This window comes from Electrona antarctica, assembly GCF_951216825.1.
Source record: "Electrona antarctica genome assembly, chromosome: 14".
NCBI classification, from domain to species: domain Eukaryota; kingdom Metazoa; phylum Chordata; class Actinopteri; order Myctophiformes; family Myctophidae; genus Electrona; species Electrona antarctica.
The window spans coordinates 33,212,520-33,238,951 of record NC_136795.1 but is presented as its reverse complement, the minus strand read 5'-3'; the positions used below and the strand labels follow the sequence as shown (position 1 = coordinate 33,238,951).

At 44.7% G+C, this 26,432-nt stretch overlaps 1 protein-coding gene across 1 annotated transcript; it reads right to left on the bottom strand.

The window, feature by feature from the left end:
* Positions 1-1,184: 1,184 nt before the first annotated feature.
* Positions 1,185-23,135, bottom strand: LOC306937715 (disintegrin and metalloproteinase domain-containing protein 11-like; the record flags this gene model as incomplete). Its single annotated transcript, XM_079521627.1, has 24 exons — positions 1,185-1,279; positions 2,211-2,322; positions 2,993-3,161; positions 3,551-3,670; positions 4,307-4,412; positions 4,534-4,597; positions 4,690-4,740; positions 4,852-4,932; positions 5,286-5,378; positions 6,148-6,219; positions 7,603-7,702; positions 8,435-8,486; positions 9,279-9,369; positions 9,506-9,590; positions 10,054-10,220; positions 10,408-10,479; positions 10,619-10,800; positions 11,179-11,239; positions 11,824-11,887; positions 12,124-12,206; positions 18,084-18,150; positions 19,000-19,076; positions 22,434-22,624; positions 23,078-23,135. The coding sequence occupies 24 exons, from the start codon at positions 23,133-23,135 to the stop codon at positions 1,185-1,187; spliced, it is 2,313 nt and encodes a 770-aa protein (XP_079377753.1).
* Positions 23,136-26,432: the final 3,297 nt, after the last annotated feature.

Here is a 26,432-nt window from a genome sequence, read left to right as displayed (position 1 = left end):
ATGTTATTTTGTGGTCACAATTCTTACTATCACAATTAATATAACAGCATTGGCTTTACACAATACCATGAAATCAAGTCATTAAATAACTATTATCCATTTGGCTTGATCCCATTGTGCTGAAAGGTGACCACGGCAGTGTTGAATTTCGGACAGGAAATATGAATCAAGCATTGAGCCAGTCCAAAACCCTTCTTCCCAAGTAACAGTGATGGCACCACATGCAGCAGGGCTACAAACAAAGTCAACCATCTCCAATAAGGTTTGATTCTGATGGGCCACCACATCAGGCCTGCCACGCCCATCGTCCTGCCTGGGCTCTGATTACCAAGTTCTGCCACCTGCACATAGCTCATGCACGCATGCACGGGGACAACACATGGAACTTCTGGCCCTAAAAGGATTGTTGATGCTTCATGTTCATAGTTTCGTTTTAAAAAGAAAAAAAGGGTTCTGCTTTTCAAGTAAGCACTATTCAACTTGAAAGATTGGGTTCAAACTGTAGTCCTTTTAGGCGCAGAGTATAAGCAGTGAACATAAGCACGCATGCAAAGATGGAGCCGTGCAGAGGAAGCATGCACTGCCTGTCAGTACTTTAAAGAAAGCAAATGCAGTGAAAAAGTAAAGTGCTACATGTAGAGCACTCCGTTAATGGGTGCATAAGTTAATTCACTGCAACGATTACAATATTCCAAGACTACTGTACGTGGGGAATGAGGGGGGAGGAGAGATGGGTTGGGAACGAGGAGAGCTTCTGGATGTGGCACCAGTGATTAGTTGCATAATGTTAAGCAGCTATAGGGTTCTGAACCGTGGGCCCCTGATGGGCACTGACAAGAGTGCTGTAAATGTTCCTGGCAGAAGAACACCTTTGATCCTGGCCTATCACTATCTGACAGAGATGAGAGATAATGGGATTGCAGAGGAGGCAGGACAGGAGAGGTGCGGGATGGAGCTCAGGGTCGATCTTGTTCATTTGATCGCTATCCAAAAGGAACAAAAACAACAAAAAAAGAGCGATGCTTGCTAGTGCATAATGCCAAAACGATCCAAGCATGAACACGCTCCCTGCCCCACCCCCCAAGTTGAGCCAATGCATTGTTTCTGAGTGCTGTGAGTGGGGGTGCGGGGGGGGGGGGGCCTTAGGTAGAAGCAGACAGGTACACAAAGGCATGCCAGAACTCTTACTTAAATCCCCATCCTGTTCCCCCTAGGACTATAGCTGCCAGGAGAATAGCACCTGCGATGGACCCTATTATGATATTGGTGCCACTGGGACCTGCGCAGAGGAAGGAGGGGGGTGCGAGGAGGAGGAGGAGGAATAGAAACAAAACAACACCACTAAAAACACACATCAGAGGACGGCATCGACAGCAACATCCACCAAAGAGATAGAGAAAACAGAGAGAGAGAGAGAGAGAGAGAGAGGGAGAGAGAGAGAGAGAGAGAGAGAGGGAGAGAGAGAGAGAGAGGGAGAGAGAGAGAGGGATTGTATACCTGTGGACCAAGGAAAAAAGAGATGAGGAGAAAGAGAAGGAGAGAAGGTCCAGCATGTAGGGCGGAGGTGAATAAAACAGACGGGTGGAGCGAGGGAGGTCAGGGAGACAGCAATACAAAAATGAATAGGGGGATCGTTTTGTCTTTCATTTAATTTTAATCTATACTAGACAACTTCATGCGCAGGGGAGCTTTTATAAAAAAAAGTGTTGGTCATTTGCAGAGAAAGTAAGAAAGACACTTGCCTGCAAGACACACACACATACATATGTACACATACTGTACACACGAGCACTCACACCAACATATGACATGCACATATGCTCTACCAAACTATTTTGTTCCAACTTACTCCCACACACACATACCCACATAAACAAAACAGCAATGACTACAAAATGTAAGTAAGTAGTTGAACTATCCTCTCATTAGGACACATAATATTTACACACACCACAACATTCAGTACACTGGGAGCCTGATTTAAGTCTGATTTATACCTAGTTGCGTGCCAGTGTCACACGAGCTCACATCGATCTACAAGCTCATAGCTGATCTACAAACGCATAGCCAATCTACAAGCTCACAACAGTTGTGAGGCTATTTTCTGTGACACGATGCACATCCAAGTATAAATCAGGCCTTACAGTGACGACAGCAAGAGATTAAGGTAGGGAATGAGCAGACAGACAGGTGGAGTGAGTGCTACGGACCTTTCTTCTCTGGGCCGGTGGGAACGGTGGGGTCAGGGATGGGGTCAAAGACACTGCAGTCCTTCCCTGTGTAGTCCCTGTCACATATACACTTCACCTCATTACTGCAAATCTAAGAAACAGACAGAGAGATACACAGACAGACAGACAGACAGACAGACAGACAGGCAGGCAGGCAGGCAGGCAGGCAGGCAGGCAGGCAGGCAGGCAGGCAGGCAGGCAGGCAGGCAGGCAGGCAGGCAGGCAGGCAGGCAGGCAGGCAGGCAGGCAGGCAGGCAGGCAGGCAGGCAGGCAGGCAGGCAGGCAGGCAGGCAGGCAGGCAGGCAGGCAGGCAGGCAGGCAGGCAGGCAGGCAGGCAGGCAGGCAGGCAGGCAGGCAGGCAGGCAGGCAGGCAGGCAGGCAGGCAGGCAGGCAGGCAGGCAGGCAGGCAGGCAGGCAGGCAGGCAGGCAGGCAGGCAGGCAGGCAGGCAGGCAGGCAGGCAGGCAGGCAGGCAGGCAGGCAGGCAGGCAGGCAGGCAGGCAGGCAGGCAGGCAGGCAGGCAGGCAGGCAGGCAGGCAGGCAGGCAGGCAGGCAGGCAGGCAGGCAGGCAGGCAGGCAGGCAGGCAGGCAGGCAGGCAGGCAGGCAGGCAGGCAGGCAGGCAGGCAGGCAGGCAGGCAGGCAGGCAGGCAGGCAGACAGAGAAGAGAGAGAGAGAGTAAAACAAAGTGATGCAGACAGGAAACTGTCTCGTAAACTCTGTCTTGACTCTTATAAACAACACGTTGAACGGAACAGGACCTACCCCGTGGTCAAAGCAGGTGTGCCCGAAGTTAGACCCGGCACAGGTGCTGAGGTTGAAGGCCGCCATAGGGAGGCAGCGTTGGTCCAGACACATCATGTTGGGACCACACGGTGTGCCCTCCGCCACATAGCCCAGGTCTGAGCCATCTTCTAGCAGAGCATGGCCACCTCTGAGCGCGCACGCACGCACGCACGCACGCACGCACGCACGCACGCACGCACGCACGCACAGGTCAAGGGGAAGAGATATAGTGATTGAGAAATATTTCCCAATTTGAAGATGTTAACCAATAGCCACATGAGGACTTATATCTTGCATAATGTTTCTAATTGATTGATTCATTGATTAATTGATTGGTCCATTGTTCTAAATTCATCAGTAATATATATTTATCCATACTTTATATGTTTTCATGCTACAAAAGTTCGGCCTGGGTAATGAGGTCAGTCACCCCAGGTTAAAACTAGGTGAAGTGGTCACAGACAGACACACAAATGCCCACACATAAAGCCTCCGATTCCCCCTGGGATGTCATATGTAGTACAATGGTCCACTCACTTGCAGTCCAGGTACCTGCCCTGGTGGTAGATGGTTAGGCTGGTCACCTCCCCCTGCAGGTCTCCAAACTTTGGCTTCACTGTCATATTGGCACAGAACAGGAAGCCACACAGCACATCCCTGAAATGACACCAAAAAGAAGAGGGTGCACCCCAAAGAAGAGCATGGTTCGAATACCATCAATGCATTGAAATTGAAAGTAGACACGTCTACTGACCTACCAGACCTCAGTAGGCTGCATTCTGTGCAGTTGATCATGGCTACCAGCGACGACCCGCGTTGTCAACTGACTACAGTATGTGGCCGGTTAAAACTGAGGTTACGGGACTAACATGGCTGGTTAAAACTGATATGAGGTTAGGGGACTTACGTTGCCAGTTAAGACTGAGGGTTAGGGTTAGAGTTAGAGTTAGAGTTAGGGTTAGATTTAGTGTTAGTGTTAGCTTCGCCACTGTCATGATCAACGCAGAATGCAGCCTACTGACTTTCTTCGAAACGTCACAATATAACGTTTTGTGCTGGAGACGGTTGCGGTAGGTCAGTAGACTGGAGCATTCAATGCTCTGATTACATGTGATTTTGTCCCTTTCAGTACAATGATGGCATTCGAATCCACTAGTAGAGACCATGTATAGATCACACTTATACATTTCCAAGGGCTTTGAGTGATGTGAATGAAGCCTAATTTATACGTTGTCAAACAATTCAAACGTGACAAATCATGAATTAAGCTTAAGACTAATATGAGCGACTTACGGCTTGTTGCACTGCAGCCAGCCCACACCCTCCGGACCAGGCCCACAGTTGCCTTTCTCTGTTCCCTCAGCGTTAAGCTTCTCATAACAGAACCGGTCTGCTGAGTCTGAAAGAGCGGACAAACAAAACGGATTAATTTGGCTGACAGCCATTTCTTGTCAGGAGTGTAAGACTGCAACCCAAGGTACAGGTGTAAGGACATCAGAGGAATTAGCTGATCATCTTACTATAGCCCCAGAGTCCCTTGCACTGTCCATCACGAGTCCTACATCGACCTCCATAACAGCGACCCTGCAAACAAAGGGGTAACAGGAAAGGCTCAGAGGTGGGCAGCATGAGAAAGCATGAGAAAATATGTTTATAATGTAGGCAGCATCACTTACTTGGCTGCTGTCACACAGGTATCCATCCAGTTTGTTGACATTATGGGGGCACTAAAAGGGAAATGTATAATTATTATTGTGGTGTGTGTGTGTGCGTGCGTGTGTGTGTGTAAAATAGCTAATTCTCATCATGTTTTGTTATGCTAAAGTCTACTACACTACCTGGCTGGAGTCCCCAGTGCAAGTCTCTGAGATGTCACAGTCGTTCACAGCCTCTCGACACACCACTCCTCTCAGCTCATACTGAAAGGCAGCAACAAGAGGCCTTCAATTATCAAGTCTAATGACTTGTCGTACAATAATCGGCAATACAGAGTATTATATAACCTAACAATAACATTGTGGTATGGTAATCACTTCATTCACACGTTGTTTTGGAATCTGGTGCTGTGACACTCCAACAAAAACAACATTAAATACATACAGACAATGTACACATTAGCGGCAGTAATGGATGTGTGCTCTGCTCATGTACAGTAGAGCACGTTAGAGAACGTTTTTGGCTGGAGACCCCCAAAAATGCTTTGGCCATGTCTCACGACCGCCCGAGGGGTCGCGACCCCCAGGTTGAGAACCCCTGCAGTAGGGGGACTCACCCTGCAGTTGCTGCAGCAAAGGCCATTACTACACATGGCATCATGGGTCAGAGTGCACTTTTTGCAGCAGGCTCCTCCATTGCGGGCACACTCCTACAATCACACGCACGCACGCACGCACGCACACGCACACACACACACACACACACACACACACACACACACACACACACACACACACACACACACACACACACACACACACACACACACACACACACACACTTTAACAATTTATTTATGTCCACACAAAGGAAATTGCATACAGGGACATAAATAGTTCAGGTGCAGCAAAGTTACATCCACAAAATCAAGACATATGTCCTCAGTCATGATACAACAAGCATGTCATGTCACCCAGCATTCCATGGTTACAAGGAGTATGCACGCACACACACACGCACGCACGCACGCACACACGCACACACGCACGCACACACGCACACACACACACACACACACACACACACACACACACACACACACACACACACACACACACACACACACACATGCCCATACATGCCCATACAAGAAAACAACCCTTCCTTTATGTTCATAAACACAGCACACCCACTTGTACTGTCTACGAAATAATTGTCATATAACAACACATTTAACAATTGAATTCTCGGAAGAGTCCATTTGATTTAATACACTTGTACACTCTTTGGAGCTAAACCAGAACTGGCAGTGAACTTTGTGACATCACCGTATGCATCTTGGACCACTGGGATATTGATATATAGGGTCAAAAAAACCTCTAAATTGCCCTACTACCAAATTTATGAACTAAATGCCTACGTTGTGAAAAATGCAGAACGGCAGCAGATGAATGGAATTGTTATTAATCCACACTCACCACCTGTGATCCACAGTCACACTCCTCTCCTGGTTCCACGAAGCCATTCCCACAATCTGGGGGATCTAGTAGCTGAGAGAGAGAGAGAGAGAGAGAGAGAGAGAGAGAGAGAGAGAGAGAGAGAGAGAAAGAAGTTGGACAGAGAGATACAAAATGTCAGGAATACAGGAGGTAGAAGATACATGGTGATGTCAATGGCTACTGTTCTGTAAAAACTGTATATGTGCGTTCTTCTGGGAGAAATTAGGCCATAGGGATAATTAATTTCTCTATAAATAACAGGGTCTCGGAGGCATAGTTTCACTCCACTCACTCCCCACTAGGACAAGCAGACTGATGCCCTTGCTACACGAGGACGTCGCGGGCTGTTCCCCGCCTAAATTTGTGAACGATATAAAACTTTACTGCGTCTACATTGCGGTTATGTTAATTATGTACGATGTCTACACGAGACCGGTAAACTGCTTAGTTTTCAATAGAAAGTTGTAGTACACATGGCCGGCCTGTAGATGGCCACCCAAAAAGTCTGTCTCACTCACACTCTACAACAGACATCCTCAGCCACGCTCCAAAAGTGCAAAAGTGGCAGCACCTGTCACTCATTAGTAGGCTAATCACTCTGTGAAGAGTGCATATGTTTCTCCACAACGGACGTTTTCGCTTCTAAACCCTTGCTTTTCCCTGTGTGTCACTCAGCAATAAGGTGAAACTAGAACACAAAGATGAGTAGCCTATTTATTTTTTAACACGCAGCACCCCTCTCTCTCTCTCTCTCTCTCCCTCTCTCTCTCTCTCTCTCTCTCTCTCTCCCCCTCTCTCGTGCGCACTGCTGCTGTGACTGTGAGACTGACACAGACGCGGTCAATAACATATAGCATAAATAATAGGCCAAATATAACACTTTCCCTCTATCTGTGATCAGCTCCTCACACACATAACTCCTCTCTCGTGCATGCACGCCTGCTCAATCTCAGCAACTGTTTGCGTAAATATGTATACATTTTTCCCGATCGGGGGGTGTTGTTTCTGTTCTCCAAAAATAGCTCCTCTACAAGCTCATGCATGCGGGCTGCAGATCGGCTATTTTTGGATAAGAGATTTATAGACATTATGTGCAAATATAAAATAGCTGTGATACTTATATGTAAGTGGTTATGGTGAAATAAACCATTAACACTGGTTAGTTTGGAGGGGGCGAGGGGACTATGACATCACCGTTTCAGCAAATTAGGCGGCATTTGCTATACACACGGAGACGTGAAAGTCGCGTCTCCAAACTTTCCCACTCTGGAAGGTAGTTTCAAAATTAGCCGTTTAAGTCCCCCAAAACGCTGTCTCCGTGTGACAAAAAGGGCAGATCGGCTAATTACTTAGCACCGAAACACCGAAATCGTCCTCATCTGGATGGCCCCTGAGCCTCAGTATCACCCCCCCCCCCCCCCCCCCTCCACTCACCTTGTTGGGCTTGTTGAAGAGGCAGCTGCCGCCCCCCTGCCGTAGGAACTGGGTGTACTCATCAACACTGCAGCGGGAGAATTTTCTGGGAAGGTAGTATCTACAGGTGTTTACATGCACACACGCACGCACACAAACACGTGCGCACACGCACGCACACACACACACACACACACACACACACACACACACACACACACACACACACACACACACACACACACACACACACACACACACACACACACACACACACACACACACTCAATAAATGTGTGTTCAGTGAAACCTACACCAGTGTAGGTTGTTAAGTTACGACAGAATATGACAGAAATATAAGGATCAATACAATATGTAGAGTAATATTTCATCTAGTGCATACAGTACATTTAACCACTTGTAACGGACCCCGGAACGGAAAAGCTTTTATTTTGAAAGGCCTTCCGGGAACACCGGAAGCACACTAGCCCACTGGGACCAAATGACTATGAAAGCCAGCCCAACGTGAGTTGGAAATGTTTGTTTGTCAAGTGTATAATTGAGTGAAATGAAGAGCACAATGGAAATTAACATCTAGATAAGGGACACATTTTGATATTAACATACTAGTCCATAGCTAAACAACAATATCACTTTCTATTTTCATATAATTATATGGAAATTACTTAAAATTGGATGTTTTGAAAAGGTGACCCTGATCGTAGCAGAATGGAACTAGAAAAGTGCACTTCTTGGAGCCAAAGTTCGTTTTTTTCACATTATTGGAATGGGCAGCATTGAAATGTATCTGTAATTTTTCACTTCAATATGTGGTGTTGATGTGGATCTTTACCCGGTGTCTTCCATGATGCAGCCCAACCAAGCATCTGGGCACCTGCAGTCTCCTGGGAATGAGGGGCGAAAGAACAAGAAGAGAGTGAGGGAGGAACAAGCAGGCAAAAGGAAATATAATACAATAATATACATAAAATAGCTGGTGATCATAATTTAGAACTGGAGCCACAATTCATCATAAGAAGAGATGATAAGCATAGGGTGGGGGAGAGGAGTAGGGACTAAACTACTTAAAGGCCTTTTATATGGTATGGATTGCTGCCTCAACATGGCAGGGAGGGACATGCAAAGGGTTTGTATTACGTACAGCCGTGCTCTCTTCCTGACACTGGAAGATGGAGTGAACATCTCTTTACCATTAGTCACCCTGCCATTGTTCGGTGAGTGATACTCCAATCTCTCTCTCCTTGGTCTCTGGCGACTAATCACCAAATGGAGAAACTCTAATTATAGATGGGCCCAGAGTGCTGCTCTGCCAGTCAACTGGCAGTCCTACATCCCCTTCCTTATCCATGCTTATCTTATATCTTATATCTTATATCTTATATCTTTCACTGCCGTGGCACCAAAGGGGTCAGCCATCAAGGGTGTGTCTGTCTGTCTGTATGTATGTTTGATTACGGAAGGGGAGTTGTCTAGGTAGTAGAGGCATGTTACTTATCTAATCCCACTTAACAGTGTGAGGGAGATGTGAGGATCTATTGCAATCTTTTTAGTTATTTCCTTCCACAGAACATGACAGATGAATTGAACTGCTTGATGCTGACTCCCATTGACACGTCCATGTAAAACATGCATCTTGCATCTCCACCAACCATCATTATGTTAATTTACTTCATTACCTGCTGAGCTGCGTGCGTTGTTCCATCTCATCCCGATGTTCTGGCCCAAGCTCTGGCACAGGGTGATGGCCATAGAACCCACATTCCCAAACTGGAACAGAGGAGTGTAGAAGCCAAACACACACAGAAACATCCATCATTAAATGGGAAGACTGTAACATGGGTCCATCACACACAGAAAACAGGGACGAGCCTAATATGGGCGGATACGTGTGTCGGTCCCTCACCTCGTTGATTCCCCCTCCCCTTGTGAGAGAGCACACCCCTCCTGTGTAGGCGGTACCACTGCGGCCACTCTGGAATGTACGCCCTCTGGGGAATACAAAAAAAAGGACAAATAGAGGGTCAACTAAAATCCATTTCAAAGCATACTTAAATATCCGCACATCGACAATGGGTGCTGGCTGGGCCAGAAAGCCTACACTCCAACTCCATGGTAAAGAGCAACTTTATTTTAATAGGCTGGACAACGTTTCGACCCGTGATGGATCTTCTTCAGGTCAATTTCAACTAAAATCCATAACATAAAATCTGAAGAACATGGTCATAATATCCATAACACAAACTTGCGTCTATAATGGACATCAACCCTATTCAGACGGCAGTCATTTTGTCCATAGGTCAATGTAAGGGCATAACGGAGTATGGCATAAGCAAAATGGCTACTGTGAGAATAGCATTTGATTTTGATCAATATGTTTTGATTATTTATTTCAATCAATATGGTTTGATTTCAATCAATGTGGTTTGTTTTCTCAAGTTGCGGGTCTCTTACGAGAAAAGGTGGACAGCGTCACTCTGGTCCTTGATGCTGTCCTTTCTGTATTTCATGAAGTTCTGCAGTGTTGCCAGAGGGTCCACCACCACTGGCATCAGGTTGTCTGACGACCACGTCTCCATGGCCACCAGCACGATCCTTGTGTTCAGCTGCTCTTTATAGATCTGCGTTCCAAAAATACCCAACAGTTGGCTTTTTTTTTTGCAATGATGGCTCTGAGCTCCTCACTGTAATCAATGCATTCCCTTATGGACATGAGACACACTGACAATGCATGATGTGCTATCTACAGATATATAAACTCTGCATTTCAATGAACTGTGGAAATGTGGGATAATAATAATCTCTTACCGCGTCTGCCATGTTGACCACCGCTTTGGCAAAGTTCTTGGTCTGGCTGCTGGAGCGACGCAGCTGCACAAACTTGAGGAAAAGCACACAGAGAAGGAACACACTCACATGCCTGAAAGAACCTACTGCACTGCAAGTTCAGTGTGTGACACACAAACACATGCATACAAAACCAAGCTGTCGTGATACACAAAAAGGAGGTTTAAATCACCATGTCATAGTCATTGACCACCATCAGCTCAATGTATTTGGTCTCGGTTTGGACTGAGGGCCTCTTGGATCTCTTGGATCGCCTCAGCGCGCCCGAGGCCTGATGCTCCATCATTTGGTCTGGTCTGTCATCATCACCATCACCTGCTCTGTAACTATCCCACTCGCCATCCTCCGTACAGTCTGGACACACAAGAATACAGAGATTAAATCATATTATGGATAGTCTGCAGTACATGATGGCCGGGCTACACCAGGCTTTTCAAAGCACGTGTGCGCGTGGCGTACACAAGCCCCGCATACGCACAGTCGCACACACACTTAATATGAATATAATATGAAATATAAAAATATAAAACCTGCTTATGCAGGGCTCGCGTATCTGCGGGCCTGGTCTATCATTGATATCAATTGGATCTTTCCAAACGCACTGTACGTGCGGAACATACGCACGCTTTGAAAAGCCTGGTGTAGCCCGGCCGTCATTATAAAAATAAAAGGTCTTAGTAGAGAGTTATAATTTGGAATGACACTGTTAATGTTGTAGTTTCACAAATGTACCAGGGCAGCTGGGGGACAATCTAACGTCAGGCATCCGGCGGATCAAGTGAGCACCATCATCCTAAGGCAGAGCACAAATAACAAGATAAGACGACACCATCATCCTAGGGCAGAGCACAAATAACAAGATAAGACGACACCATCATCCTAGGGCAGAGCACAAATAACAAGATAAGACGACACCATCATCCTAGGGCAGAGCACAAATAACGAAGATAAGACCACACCATCATCCTAGGGCAGAGCACAAATAACAAGATAAGACGACACCATCAACAGTCTATATCGTCGCTGTCGGGCAGAAACCTATCCCCAAGTTTCAAATATTTAAGTTAAAAAATATTTTGTATGTTTTCTTTCGAAAATTAGTGCCCTTTGCAGTACTTCATCATATAAGAGTGTCACACAAAAGCTGTGAAAATATCAAATCTACAAGCTCACAAGTTCACAACGCCTCACGATGCAAGGCATTGTGAGCTTGTAGATCTGCTATGTTCACAATGTTTTTGGACATTCTACCCAACAGCAGCGATATGCGTTAGCCTGTCCATTACCCTAATTATTAGAACCAAAGTATTACTCAACTACTGCCATTGTCTGCCAATAACCTCTGCCCTACAGTACCTTTCAGAGACAGACACTCACCTGATTACTCCTATTGAGTATAGGCTCAATCCCATAGGAGAAGAAGCCGTCAGAGAACATACCACTGAGGACAGACAACAATAGAAAGCAATAGAAAGACAGTGAGAGAAGGGTTAAGGGTTAATAAAAATAAATAAAGGCAGGTTAACAATGACAGCAGAGTGGTGTGAGCTGCAGTACAGAAAACTGTTGACACAATGTACTATTTGTGACGGTGACACTGCAAACCCCAACAAATTTTGGCATAAACAGTACAACATTGTACAGTATACAGTGTGTAATAATGATAGAGGGACTCACCATAGGCCATGGCAGGTGGATAGAGCTGCCCAGGAGTCTGGTATGTCTCTCAACCTCCCCTGGTAGTAGCAGTGTTCCCCTCCCTGCAGATGAAAAGCACAGTGCACCAATGTTAGCCAGTCACACAGGTTTCTACTGTACGTGATTGGGTTTAGAGTAGAGATGTCCCGATACTGTATCGGTATCGGAAAAGTATCGGATCGGCCCTAATTTGGTCATATTGGGTCATATCGGTATCTGCGAATATGCCAGTCTAACCAACGATCCGACACTATGGCAGGTAAATAAAATGTTGGGGCATGTGGAGTTTGCTTTGGAGTTGCCCAAACTGCAAGTGCACATTTGAGTGAGGAGTCTGCTATAAACACAACACGAGATATATAGCTAGATAGCTATAAACACTATTCCTGGTTGGTGGACTTCAAAATAAGATATATTTTCTTTTTTTATTATTATATATATTATTCTCTGGTATCGGTATTCGGTATCGGTATCAGCTAACACAGAAATTGTGGTATCGGGATCGGATCGGAAAAGAAAAAAGTGGGGACATCCCTAGTTTAAAGGTGGGCTCTTGCAGGTCAGTTGGCATCCTGATGTTTCAGCGATGCTGAGAAAAATACTATCACTGCTTCTGCACACACATCAAACCTTCCTCATCCCACTATGGTGCTTATGGCGTAGTTTGTGACCTACTTGTGGTGCACGGAACTACAACCTACATCTGCTCCACTGGCAATAGAGGTGTATCCCGCCAAGAGCTCTTTAATAAATCAACACTTGAGGTGCCCCTGCAGTCAGAGTAATTTGCGATGAGAGTGAAACATGGTGGTGTAACAGAGTGAGTAAAAGAAGGCTTGAAATAGCCCTTTCTCTGTGAAATACAATGTGGAACAAACATTAGAGCACAGAGGCAAAGTACATTTGAGTAGATAACGTAAGGAGCACTGATATGTTGTCGGGAGTTTTTTCTTTTTCAGTGCGGTGGGCCCTCGTTTGGTCTTCTCCTACACACCTGTCAACCTTTGTAGGTGTGCAAGAGACTTGCTTTTTAGTAACGCATTACTTCAGATTGCTTAGTTAAAACATGACATACTGACATTATTTTCATGAGTAACAAAGTAATACATACAACTACATATATGAAGCACAGCGTTAGTTTATACAGGGACACATGAGTCTGCATGCCTAAGCTGTAATCAGCTGTCAGTCAGCTGATTGTATCAATCAGCCTAGCTCATTCACATCTCAGCTGATCATTACGTCACACGTTCATACTCCAATCAGAGCTCACGCTCTTAACAGAGCGTTCCTTTAAATACGGCTCTCTGTTACACGACAGCTGCTTAGTCGCTCACAGACACTGCTGCTGCTGCTGCCAAAGCTTGCCTCCACCACCCCAGCCTCCACCTTTTGATCACAAGTCTGGCATAGGCTCAAGAGTCGGGCATACGCTCAAATACTTGGGAACTATGTCTGCTGATTCAAGATAAATATTAATTAATTGCTTATGTATTGCTCAAACGTGTAAACTGAATGTTGAACTGAAATTTCCGTGTGCATCACCATGGCTCTAAGTAAACTAGATTCAATGTTGATATAGCTCTAATCTGATTCATGGCTTTAACATCAAAATGCATTCAAGTTGTATGTTTCAAGTTAATCTCATAACTGTCTTGATACTGTATGTGCTTGTTCTTGTATACCCATGGGGGGTTTCGCTAATGTGATTTTGCTTACCATGCTGCTTCGACAGAATTCAGAGAATATCTCCCAGAGCGCGGAGCCTTTAACGCCAAGTTTAACTGTATACCATTTGTTGCAATAAATGGTCAATCTACTTTGATGTGAGTGTTTCCTGTCTAAAAACGTATTACTTCTACAAATTGGAGGAGTGGTAAAGTTGGGCGTCATCACGCTTAGCAGTGGATAGGATACGGAGGTCATGGTGACAGTGGATTTGTCAAAAAGGTAGGATGTACAGGATGAGACGACGACCGAGCGCTGAACCCTGGGATTTGCAGTTGATTATGGCGATGTAAATTATTACTTTTAATTGAAAGTAACAGGTTATATGAAATCATACAATAAATGCACAAGATCTCTGTCCATGTGTCTATCCGTCTGTAGTCTGTTCACGTATCTCAAGAACTGCCCATCCGACTGACTTCAAACTCGGCCTGATGGAGTGCCGTGCCTGGTCTCGAGGCGTTCACATAGGCAGTGTCCAGAATCTGACCTCTGCTCATATATGGGCATGCTGTGTATGATATCATATGAGCAATGTGATGTGGCCTAGATCTGGCCTAGATATTTGGCCGTGCCTGACACTGAAGTCCAAATATGGGTATAAAAGGGACATTTCTAACTTGCATCGTTCATGACAATGCATCGTAGTGTGTGTATTAAAATTGTGAAAGTAACTTCCTCAGCACTTATTCAGTTGGATTTTGTAAGGCATCTGAACACCGCCACAGCAACACAGCTAAGCATATAGCCCTTTGAAAGAGCACAAAACTCTGTGTCGTCAGACAATTTGACAGTGACATAAGTGGTGAGTTGAATGTGGCAGAGCTTCAAGGGATGCCAGGTCCCAGCTGAGTGACAATCTGATCTGAGTACAGGCCTCCACTCCTCCCTACTGCTTTTTGGAACAAACCATCTGTCTACAAACAGTAAACACAAAAGCACGCACATGCATACATGCACGTAAAATGACTCATTCTGATGCCAAAGCCCATCCTGCCTTTGTATCAATTGGCATTTAGTCCCGCTTTCTCTCCTCCCTTATTCCATCTTCTCCTCCTCTTCCCCCCCTCACACTCTTCTTTCATTCTTTTCTCTGCCAAGAACTTAATGACGCCACTGAGCGGACACGTTGCTATGGAAACAGCCTCGTGATTGGTCGGGGTTGCTGAGGGAGAGTTGGGAACCAGAGTGGGCATGACATACCAAGGGGGGGTTTGATAGTATCACATTTGTACATTTGTACATTGAAATAAATGAAAGAGCACCACTCTGGGCAAGCAGAATGCAGTGACATTCCTCTGGTCTAACCTCACTTCCTCCTGTCTACATCACACAATGTCATGGCCTTCATCCATTATTATTCTCTCTCAGCTCCAGACAGCTCTATGCTCACACTTTACACTGCAGACCTTCACTGTCTCATGTCATACCCATCTGAGAAAGGCAACTGAAAAGACAGAGAACTACTATCCTATCAATAAAGCCAAAACAAGAAATCTTAAACAAGAAATGATAACATGATATTTGTCAGGTGAAAGAAGCGCTGGTTTCTTTATTTAGTAACGAACGCTCCTCTCAACCGGCCGGTCTCAATCATAGATATATATGTCTATGGTCTCAATCATAACATTACATTACATAACATTGGGTGTCTCTAAAGACTTCTGTTACCTGCTTCCTGTTACCTGGCCTATCTCACAGCATTTCCCCGCCCCCTTTTTACGCCCCCCATTTTTTTCCTGGTCCATAGCCTTCCATGTTAAAAGAGGTATTTTCACAAGCCACAAACTACCGTTTTGTAAAGGTAAGGTTTATTCTACTTATTTGAGTTGTTATACCATTGTGTTTTCTTCATATTATTATCGGTCTTTGACATTTTAACATTAGGAAATGTACTTAGATTCTCCAGAGAAAAAAAGTGTAAATGCCTAATGTTAAATGACACTACTATCTACCGGAAGTGGGCGTGGAAAGCGGGCTGTGAGATAGGCCTTGACAGCAGCGTGTGTGGCAGCCAATCAGGACTAGGTCCTCAGTATGACTCATAGACATATAAACGTAGACGTCTCTTCCGGCTCTGGGGCGTCTGTATCTCAACGGAAGGGGACGTTCGGTAGGCTAATCAGAGGCACGACTCCCTCTTTCCCAGCAGCATTTGCCTTCAGGATTCCGCTTGACTTCCTCCTCCGGTTGGAGGAGGGCGTAGGAGGGCACCGAGTGCCGTCCTACGTGCTTGTAGATCTGCTAAGGTCGCATCTATATTTTTTCATATTTATGGTATGACTCATGTATGACTAGGTACATTTCATGAGCTTTCACTAGTCAGGTTTCACCTGACAAAAAAGGAAAGACAGACAAGAACAAGACTTTTTGTACCTACTAGTGTCTAGTAGTACTAATACTGCTAGCAACATCACACACTGCACTTTTCACATAAAGAGCACAAAGCACTTGAACCCAAGCATCCCTATTCTGGGATTCACCGAAAATTGGTTTGGTGTAGAGGGAAAAAGAGCAATCCAAGTACAGAGCCAAAGGTAAAGTTTACTACTGACGGTTTAAGTGGTTAAATAGACTATCCTTTTCTTCTTTTCCTTTCGGCATTTCCCTTCAGGGGTCGCCACAGCGAATCATCTGCCTCCATCTCACCCTGTCCTCTGCTTCCTCTTCTCTCACACCAACTAAGAACTAACTTTATGTCCTCTTTCACTACATCCATAAATCTTCTCTTTGGTCTGCAGTTCCAACCTCAACATCCTTCTACTGATATACTCACTCCCTCCTCTGTACGTGTCCAAACCATCTCAGTCTGGCCTCTCTGGCTTTATCTCTAAAACATCTGACATGCGCTGTCCCTCTGATGTGCTCGTTCCTGATCCTATCCATCCTTGTTACTCCCAGAGAGAACCTCAACATTTTAGTCTCTGCTACCTCCAGCTCTGCTTCCTCTCTTTTGAGTGTGAATGTCTCTAACCATACAACATAGCTGGTCTCACCACCGTCTTGTACACCTTTCCTTTCATTCTTGCTGATACTTTCCTATCACACATCACACCTGACACTTTTCTCCACCCATTCCAACCAGCTTGCACTCGTTTCTTCACCTCTTTTCCACACTCTCATTGCTCTGAAATGTTGACCCTAAGTACTTAAAGTCCTCCACCTTCTTCGCGTCTACTCCCTGTAACCTCACTGTTCCATTTGTGTTCCTCTCATTCACACACATGTATTCTGTCTTGCTGCGGCTAACCTGCATTCCTCTCCTTTCCAGGGTATATCTCTATATTTTCCTCTACCTGCTCACTGCTCTCACTACAGATCACAATGTCATGTGCCCAGACCCACTTCTACGTTAAATAGGCTATAAAACTGTAAAATATGATAGACTAATAGCAATGATAAAAGATCAGAATTAAATTGTTGATTTGGAGATTCTGTAAAATGTCTACATTTGAGGACCTTAAGAAGGCTTGACCTATCATACCTACCTACCTATACGACACTTCTTCTACTGTAAACTAGAAGAAATGTTAAAAAAAAAAAGAAAAGAAAGTGTAACAGAGAAACAGAGCCTGTAGAATCATGTTACGATCATAGGTGCGCGTCGCTGTTTGATGACATTGCGTAGTGGTCCTAAAAATAGGTGGCTGAAATGTGCCTGAATAATGCATTTTATATTAACTGTACAATATGTGAAGACATTGGGGGGCGGGATAATACGCCTAGACCCAATTCAGAATAGTCTGGGGCAAGTTGGGAGGCAAGTGGAGTGCTGGTAAGCTTGATCTAGCAAACAGACACCACGTCAACCCTATTCTGATTCTGGTAGTGGGATTGGGAAGAACTGCTTTCATTATGATAACTATTGATAGGGTGATTAGATATGGCTAAGCAATCAATTGTCAATTGTTGACAAAAAAGGGTCCTTCTATTTATTTAACAGGCTTCATAATATGAGTAGAGAAGTCTCATCACACTCATGATTATGCAGATACAGAAATCAGATTACTTTTAGTGTAACATCGGTTCATATTAACAACTCCATGAGTCTAATTGTGCCAAGCACATACAGTAGGTGTATACATTGCTGATGTAAATCCAGAATTTAGTACATTGAGTACAGAATGTAGAACAGAAGAAGAATATTCTTTAAAATCACACTAACAACCATTTGAGTCTGCACACTTCCACACCTACACATATATTCTTACCATAGACTGTGAGGGTTTCCTATCTTCATTAAAGTGCCGTTCCACATATTCTGAGGACAGGAGATGGCTGAAAAGAGAGGCATTCCATTTTTTCATTAACATTAAATACTCAAGAGAATGGGATATAACAGTGAAATTTCTCTCCCTCCCCCTCCATCTCTCCCTCTCTCACTTCAAATATAAAAAACAGGAATTAATCACTGTACATTATATAAATTACCTTCATGTACAGTATGATAGCTGATATGGTTTACCTGCATGAATGTGTGGTGTGGTCGTGTTTCAGCAATGGTAATACTAACATCAACATTTAGTTTAGTTTATTTCGATCATCAACATTTACATTCCAAACTACTTACATTGTTCGTTATGAACGAACCCTCAACAATATTCAATATTTACATTCAAGACTTCATTCTAATACAACCAAGCACACACAATGTCATTCATATATATATATTCTTCAACCATGTCTATACTTCTCCAAAAGAATCATCTTAAATTGTACTATATTTTATATTTTTGGACATCCTCCGGTAAACCATTCCACAACTTCACTCCACTGACAGATATGCACATCATTTCTGTATATTTCTAGGTAGTAGTAAGTAGTTTATTCCTTGCATTGAAAAACATTTAAGCCATGGAATCTCCTGAATAATAAAGGTTCAATAATCCAAGCCTTCTCCTCTGGGTAAGAGTTTACACTAACAACCTCTTTACCAGTCCGTGCTGTGTATGTGCAAGCGTGTGCGTGTGTGACTCACATTGGTATTCCCCTACACATCCTGTCATGTAACATAACAGAGGTGCTAAAAAATTCATTTACTAATGAAGGCAGTTGAGGAGATGCTAATGCTGACATGACTGAATGATTGCAAATACATACTGTTATAAAAGTATATTATATACTCACTGGTTTAGCTCCAGATCCAACATGAAGGTGTGCCCAAACCCTTCTACCTGGAAGGAGGCCTGGGCTAGGTGAACTGGCTGAAACACACAGACGAGACACACGAGAAGCACGGACAGGTTTCAGTTTAACCACTTTTATACTTTCAAACATTTTCAGAAATACCCCAAATTGCCAATATAGAAGCTTAGCTGACAACATGTCGCACTATTACTGCTATTGAAATAATCATTTTCAATGCCCAAAATAGGAATACCATGTTGAAAGTGGAAAATCCCTATAACAGCCCCACAGCAGGTGTGACCATTCTGTCACCGCAAAAATAAATAATCCAATTCAGAAAAACTCCCATGAATAATTCAACACAGGATCAATATAGCGCATGACGCATGTGGTCTAAAAGCATTTCGGCGGCCAAAATATATTATGATTGATAAAGTCTATATTGATCTACATTGGCCGCCCACATTGCAGCAGGCAAAGTACAGTTGCCTTTTGAGAGTTTCACAATAAAGATGGATGGAGAAGCGGCTGACAGAAGGCATGCAGGAGGAACACTAAGCTTTATGGATCCATCTACATTAGCTGGTGGTGTGGCAGGCTGGCAGCACCCCGATGGACACCTGCCAAAGAGCTGAGGAGGCCAGAGAGATTTACTGCAGACTAAACAGCATGTCTCTTCAGCAACACTCAGTGCCACGCGTTGCTTCGATGGCAGCAAGCAGCCACAGATAATTCACTGTGCAGGACATATATGCTCCAGTGAATCACTGGCTTTTCTTTTACAGAAAAACACATCACCATCACAAGCTGAGACAACTATACTTTATTCTGGCCTGGGAACAAAAGAGTCCACAAGTTTGCTGCTTTCCAGAAATTATCATAACCAAGTATAAAGAAATCAGTAGCAATGAGAATTTCAATCTGGTCCCCCAAATAGCTTACTTATAGCCATTCCCTGCTTGGAGTGCATATAGAGGCTATGTACGTGACCTCATCATACCTGGATGTTATGTGGGAACGCCTACTGAAAAAACAGCTTTCTGGCTTTGACAGCCCGTACATCCAGAAAAGTCAACAACGTTAAACTCACTTTGCCACTCGATTTGCCACTCACTTTATCCATGCGCATACCCTCTATATGGAAGGTGGAAAATGAACAGTTTTATAGACATACATTTTGTAACTGCACAACGCCAGCAAAATGTGGAATCCAGTCGGTATTAGCAAATAGTGGGAGGGTTCGCATGGGGAGTGTGTGCCATCTCCGTTACACATGGAGACACCAGACACTTCTTTACACCTGACATAGCAAGAAGTTTCACTGGGAGAGCATAACAGAGTGCCAACAGTGGGAAAGTAGCCTTGCCGAGCCATGAGACCCATAGGGCAGGAGCCTATCTCCTGTTTCTGTAGCGTGAGGCAGCTTGATGTACAAGTACACCCCCTGGACATGACGCTAGTATGTCGCAGGGACTTACACCCAATCCAACCCTTTATGCTGAGTGTCAAGCAGGGAGGCACTGGGTCCCATTTTTTAGAGTCTTTGGTATGACCCGGCCGGGGATTGAACCCTGACCTCCCAGTCTCAGGGCGGACACTCTAACCACAAGGCCACTGAGGGTGGCCTTGGGAGGGTTGGCATTATTAAACCTCTGGGGACATTATGCTATTGTAGCATACAATCACTGATGATTTAATTTGCTGCAGAAACAACCTCCACCTACTGTGTATACCAACTCCATTCTGATCATCTGCATCAGGTTTGTATTATTATCTGTAAAAAGAAGGAAAATATATAATATCTTTCTTGAGTGTGTCCTGTCCATCTCCCTGATAAGGAGAAGCACAAGTGTGCAATATCAGCTGTAAAATGTGCTGAGATATGATAAGCTTTTGACTCATTCCTTCCATATATTATAGGCATCTCTTCTGTCCTGTATGGTCATGAGTTGAATGTTATTATAATGATGTGGATATTTGCATGTTATTAGGGATGCACCGAATATTCTGCCACCGAAACTATTCGACCAAATAGCTGAATGTTCGGTATTCGGTTCAGTTGATTTTAGAGCCGAAACCGAATAGTCAAAGAACCGGGGTTACCTTTCGTAACCTACTGTTTTTGTTGTGATGACGTGATCAAAATGTAATCATGTCTTTTGCCATTATCATGTAGCTCTACAACAAAGGTACGGCCATGACAGCAATGGTACAAAAACTGGAAGAAAAAAATATATATATAATATTAATCATATTCGGTTTTCGGTCAACCGTTTCTTATATTCAGCATTCGGTTTCGGCCAAGAATTTCCCATTCGGTGCATCCATACATGTTATTGCACATTTACCGGTATTTGTTAATGTGTATTGTATCTTCTGCTATGGCATCTCATCTATCATGGAGAGAGAGAGAGAGAGAGAGAGAGAGAGAGAGAGAGAGAGAGAGAGAGAGAGAGAGAGAGAGAGAGTGTGTGTGTGTGTGTGTGTGTGTGTGTGTGTGTGTGTGTGTGTGTGTGTGTGTGTGTGTGTGTGTGTGTGTGTGTGTGTGTGTGTGTGTGTGTGTGTGTGTGTGTGACAGAGAGAGTAAAAGGCAAGCAGAGCAAGTGCCCCAGAGTCTTCTTGAGCCATGCAGCACTTTTCAGACCTGTTTAATAATGGATGGGTATACAGTACGGTACTGTATAATGGAGGACTCCCACACAGCAGCTGGATAATCACACTAGATATATCTTAATATTTCAAGAATGAAGGCATGTGCTTCATCAAAGTGGAAAAGGAGAGAAAACATTGTCTCTCCCTGTAACTCTGCATGACCAGAGTTGACTCTGTGTAAACAAAGCACACTGCTTATATAGTATCCATTTCTTGGCTTAGACATAGTTGTGTTCATCTGTCGGCCCTGCCGGGATCTTCAAAGAATAAATGGGTCAGTAACATCTATGAGAAAAGATTGCAGCAAGCCACCTCCCTGCACTAGTCTGTCATAATTGTCTAGCTCCGACAGTGTGAGGCAGAGACTATAGAGAATTGAATTGACTAGAGAGCTGCACTGCTTCACAGAAGGTATCGGTTCCCATCAGCTGAGTCAGTTTGAAGTCACAGACCCACCCACAGCACAGTGGCCTGCACTGACCCAGAGCTACAGAGAGTGTTTGTACAAGTCTGTTCTAGAGAAAACAAATCACTGTGCGTTGTCATTTCACAACAGTTGGCCAACATGAATGGTAAACAAGGTGGGGTGGGGGGCATATGGGATAGGCTACTTTGACTAACAACTTTGATTGATTGATTGAAAAATGTATTAACAGTTTGCAGAATTACAGTACATTTCAAGCACAAACTCAATACAAAGGCTGTTAACTGTGAGTGGACGACCCAATTAAGCATTACACTTGTTTCCAATAGGGTCCACAATGTTCAAGTATAACAACTACCTTTGTGTCTGTTGTCCTATTCTTCACCCTGGTATCCAGGTAGTCATGAGCCATTTCTTCCTCCGACTCGATCTGCTGCACAAGTTTCTTTGGATAGGTGACCTCGGCCGCAGGGTCTCTGCTGTCAGTCCACCCCACCGAGGCGAACCAGTCCCATACACTGGCATCTTGCACCGAGGTCCTATCCTCGCCTGTACACAGGATAGTGGGTATAGGCTACACACAATCAATATACGACCAAACTTAACATAAAATGAAACATTAATCAGCTTACATGAAGCATCAGTAAAATATTAAACCATTGTCTTGTCTTGTTTTGTCGTTTTCAATTGAAATTTTAACTGACATCACATAGGCTATAAGCTTTACGCGAGGCAGCTAGGAGGATATGCAATTGGGGAGCTATGGTGGAAATATGTTGATGCAGCGAATGTACCGCATCGGTTGCGCTGACGGGGAAAAGGTTCCGGGCCAGTAGCCACGGAGCTTGGCACCGAAATACGATTCAATTAAAAAGGGGCACGCTGCAGAAGGAAAGAAGTGTTTGAGTGTGCATAAATGTTGTAAAGGATAAGAGTGCTCTGTCCTGTCACTCCATCCGCGCCTACCCATCATCATCTCTCCAGACTCTCCCTCCCTCTTACCTGAAACGGCGAGCCTCTCGCCCACTGCAGCAAAGACCAAGCACAGCACCGCCAGCATGATATTCACATAGTCCCCCGGATTAACATCGAGAGCGTCCAAATGTCACAAACCCACTTGATGAGGAAAAACGACGCGCGGGGTCTAGTTATGGCGACTCATCCAAGTGAACTGCACGACGAACGCCTTCTCATTTCCCTCGCAGTCAGCTCCAGTCGTGCAACAACACGACACTACGGAGATTTGCATATGAGGATGAAAGATAAAACATACGCTGGAGCAGTGGAGCTGACCAACGTAACGTAGCCTATAGGCCTAGAAATTGATCACGATGGATGGGGAGGGTGGGGGCTTGGATAAAACGGGAAGTTCCGTGCGCACGGACGCATGTTAGTTTCCTGAGCGGAGGTGTGTTACGGGTGGATGGGGTTGTGTATGCGAATCTGGCTGCGGTATGCGGACACTCACGGAGGATAGAAAATGAAGAGAATTGCGTTGGGTATCTGCTGTGATGAGGACACGTGGGACCAGACTACCCTCCCTCATCTCTGGCCAAGCATCCTCCCGTTGCCATGCAGTTATAGTTGTCTGCGCACCGCAGGAAGGATGCGACAGTCTGGGTGAGGCGGGATGAGAACCATATGCAGGCAAAGCAAAGGCCCGGAGGGATCAAAATGAAGAATTAATATTTTACTGTGCATTTAAACACAGGAATTCTCAAATGCTCTACTGACACAAATATTAGACCTGCAATTCATGAAGGCTTCTCAGTTCCCTCATGATCTCAGATTTCACCTGAAGTGCATCAGTTCACATGAATGTTGTCTGAGCCTTCCCTAAGAATGGGGTTTATTTATGAGGATGCTAGGTTTATTGTTTACGTGGTGGTGGTATCCAAGTTTCATAAAGGAACCACTTTTTACTTACTCTTCTTATTCCGATTTCACACTTGTAAGTCAAAAAGTCACTCTGGATAAGTGTCTGCTATGCTAAATTGTAGGTAGAACTGGATGCATTATCTCTCAGCATCGTCCTCAGACGAGCCCTCCGTCGTCGCTTCCAGTCATCCCGGTTCTCCATACATCTGGCCTGGTCTTTCTTGAGTACATCCACATATGGTAAAATGGGACGTCCTCTTGATCGATGTCCAGCATGTGTTGGTTCCCACAGCACTACTTTGCTAGCTGGCAGTTCTTGATGTCTTTGGCAGTGTCCTGCTACTAGTCTCATTCTCCTGGCTGGTCCAGCATTCGCTGCCATAGGAGAACAGATTTGAACGTTGCATAAGAAGCCGAGTTTGATTTGTCGGGGGAGATTGGAGTTCCATACACTGGTCATGCCATTCAGGGCCCTCCAAACATTGAGCTCAGCTGGCATTTCATTATAATGAGGAAAAAAACGTTGATGTGGCATACAAATATAATACTGGACAACCCTAAACAGACCAGGGTTTTGGGGCTCACAGGGCCACCTGACCCGGGGCATGGGGAACCCCCATGAGCCAGTTAGGGCAACCATGCACAGGCACACAAAAGCAAACAGTGGTTTATCCTGGCACACTGCGACAGGGGTCACCACATGGAGGGCACCATAAAGTAAGTAAGTAAGCCCTGCCGAGACATGAAGCCCATAGGGCAGGAGCCAATCTCCTGTTTCTGTGAGGCAGCTTGATGTAGCCTACAAGTACACACCCTGGACATAGGACTTACCCCCAATCCAACCCTTGTTGCTGAGTGCCAAGCAGGGAGGCACTGGGTCCCATTTTTCACAGTCTTTGGTATGTCCCTTCCCGGGGATTGAACACCAACCTCCCAGTCAGGGCGGACACTCTAACCACAAGGCCACTGAACTGAACCGGAGGGCATCATGCCCAGCCTTAGTCCCCAACTCTGGTCCTAACCAAGGAAACAAATGATTGAGACAAGACAAAACAGGTCACTTAATATTGGACTGGCCTGGTCCGTCCCCTGACCAAGCTGATACTAAATTGAATCCAAAGAAACAAATGTACTGAAGGCCACATGCTGGTTGCTGGATTAGTAGATAGTCCATCCAGCCAACATTAATTTAACTTCCAGTCAAACAGCACTCTTAATGGATGACCAGCAGTTTCAACCCAGACAAAGCAGCAGTGTTCAGTCACTGGTACACTCCCCACTGCGGTAGGTCACTGCCATACATGCATATATCTAGTTAACCCACACATAAACCCAGATCAGTCCATGTAGGCCATTGACATTGCACCCAGGTTGTAGCACCTGGAGGCTGCACTGGTTAAAGACAAATAAGCTCAAGCCTAACAGGCGAGCTGACAGAAGCCATGAAGACGAGTCAGTAGAGATGCTTGGTCTTCTTCGCCTTTATACAGCTGTCTGAATTACTCACTCAGGTGTCAGCTGTCCTTATAATAGAGTGGGCAGAGACTATGAGCAGAGGTGGCAGAAAGAGAGAGAGAGAGAGACCATGTCCACCCTGCTACACTAGCATCTTGTCATATGAGGCACAGGAGTGGGTTGAAGGGGTCATTAACGGTAACAGATTTTTACCGCTCCATAATCTCCAGTATTTATTTGCATGTAATTTAAGTTTCACCCTCTCAACTGCAATTTTGCTAATTGACCTGCTGACCATCTTGTGGGAACCATTAATGGAAATCAATTCAACAGTGAAACTTGAGACGTTTTAGGCTGTTTTTGCCGCTCCGTCGTTTCAGACCATGAACCAAGCATACAGTATGGTTCTACATACATAGTATCTATGTTAATAGTATAGAATATTCCCAAACTCACTTATTCGAGCTTTAATCTTTACGCTGTCAGAGTTATAAATAGACACAATATTTGGCTGCGTATAGGGTTGGGTTTTTCTTGATGCAGTTAAGTTTTTCAGCTGCATTGTTTCTCTAATGGATCTCACTAATGGATGCACATTGTGTATTCTGAGAGCCCCCTCTGAATATTTCATTTTGCTCCTCTGTGACTAACAGAGAGTAGACAGTGAGAAAAACAATCGCATGGGAGAGTGCCACATCAAGGGGCCAATTTATTATCTATCAGACAGCTGTGGTTCGGGGGCCGGGCTTAATCCATCCTGGGCTCCTCCTGACTCCATGTCTATGGCTGACACGATTATGACATTTTACATGACAATAAATTGTTACACAAATAATTGGAATTAATGATTTAATTGTGTTTTTGTCGTTGAACACTGCATATGAATAAAAATTGCATTTCTGTTTGCCTTTTCTTTAATAACGCACAGGGCAGGTGTAAATAGTCTAATATATACAAATATACAAAGAAATGACTGACATAGTCACATAGCCCATCTAATAACTTTATCCATCCATCCATCTTC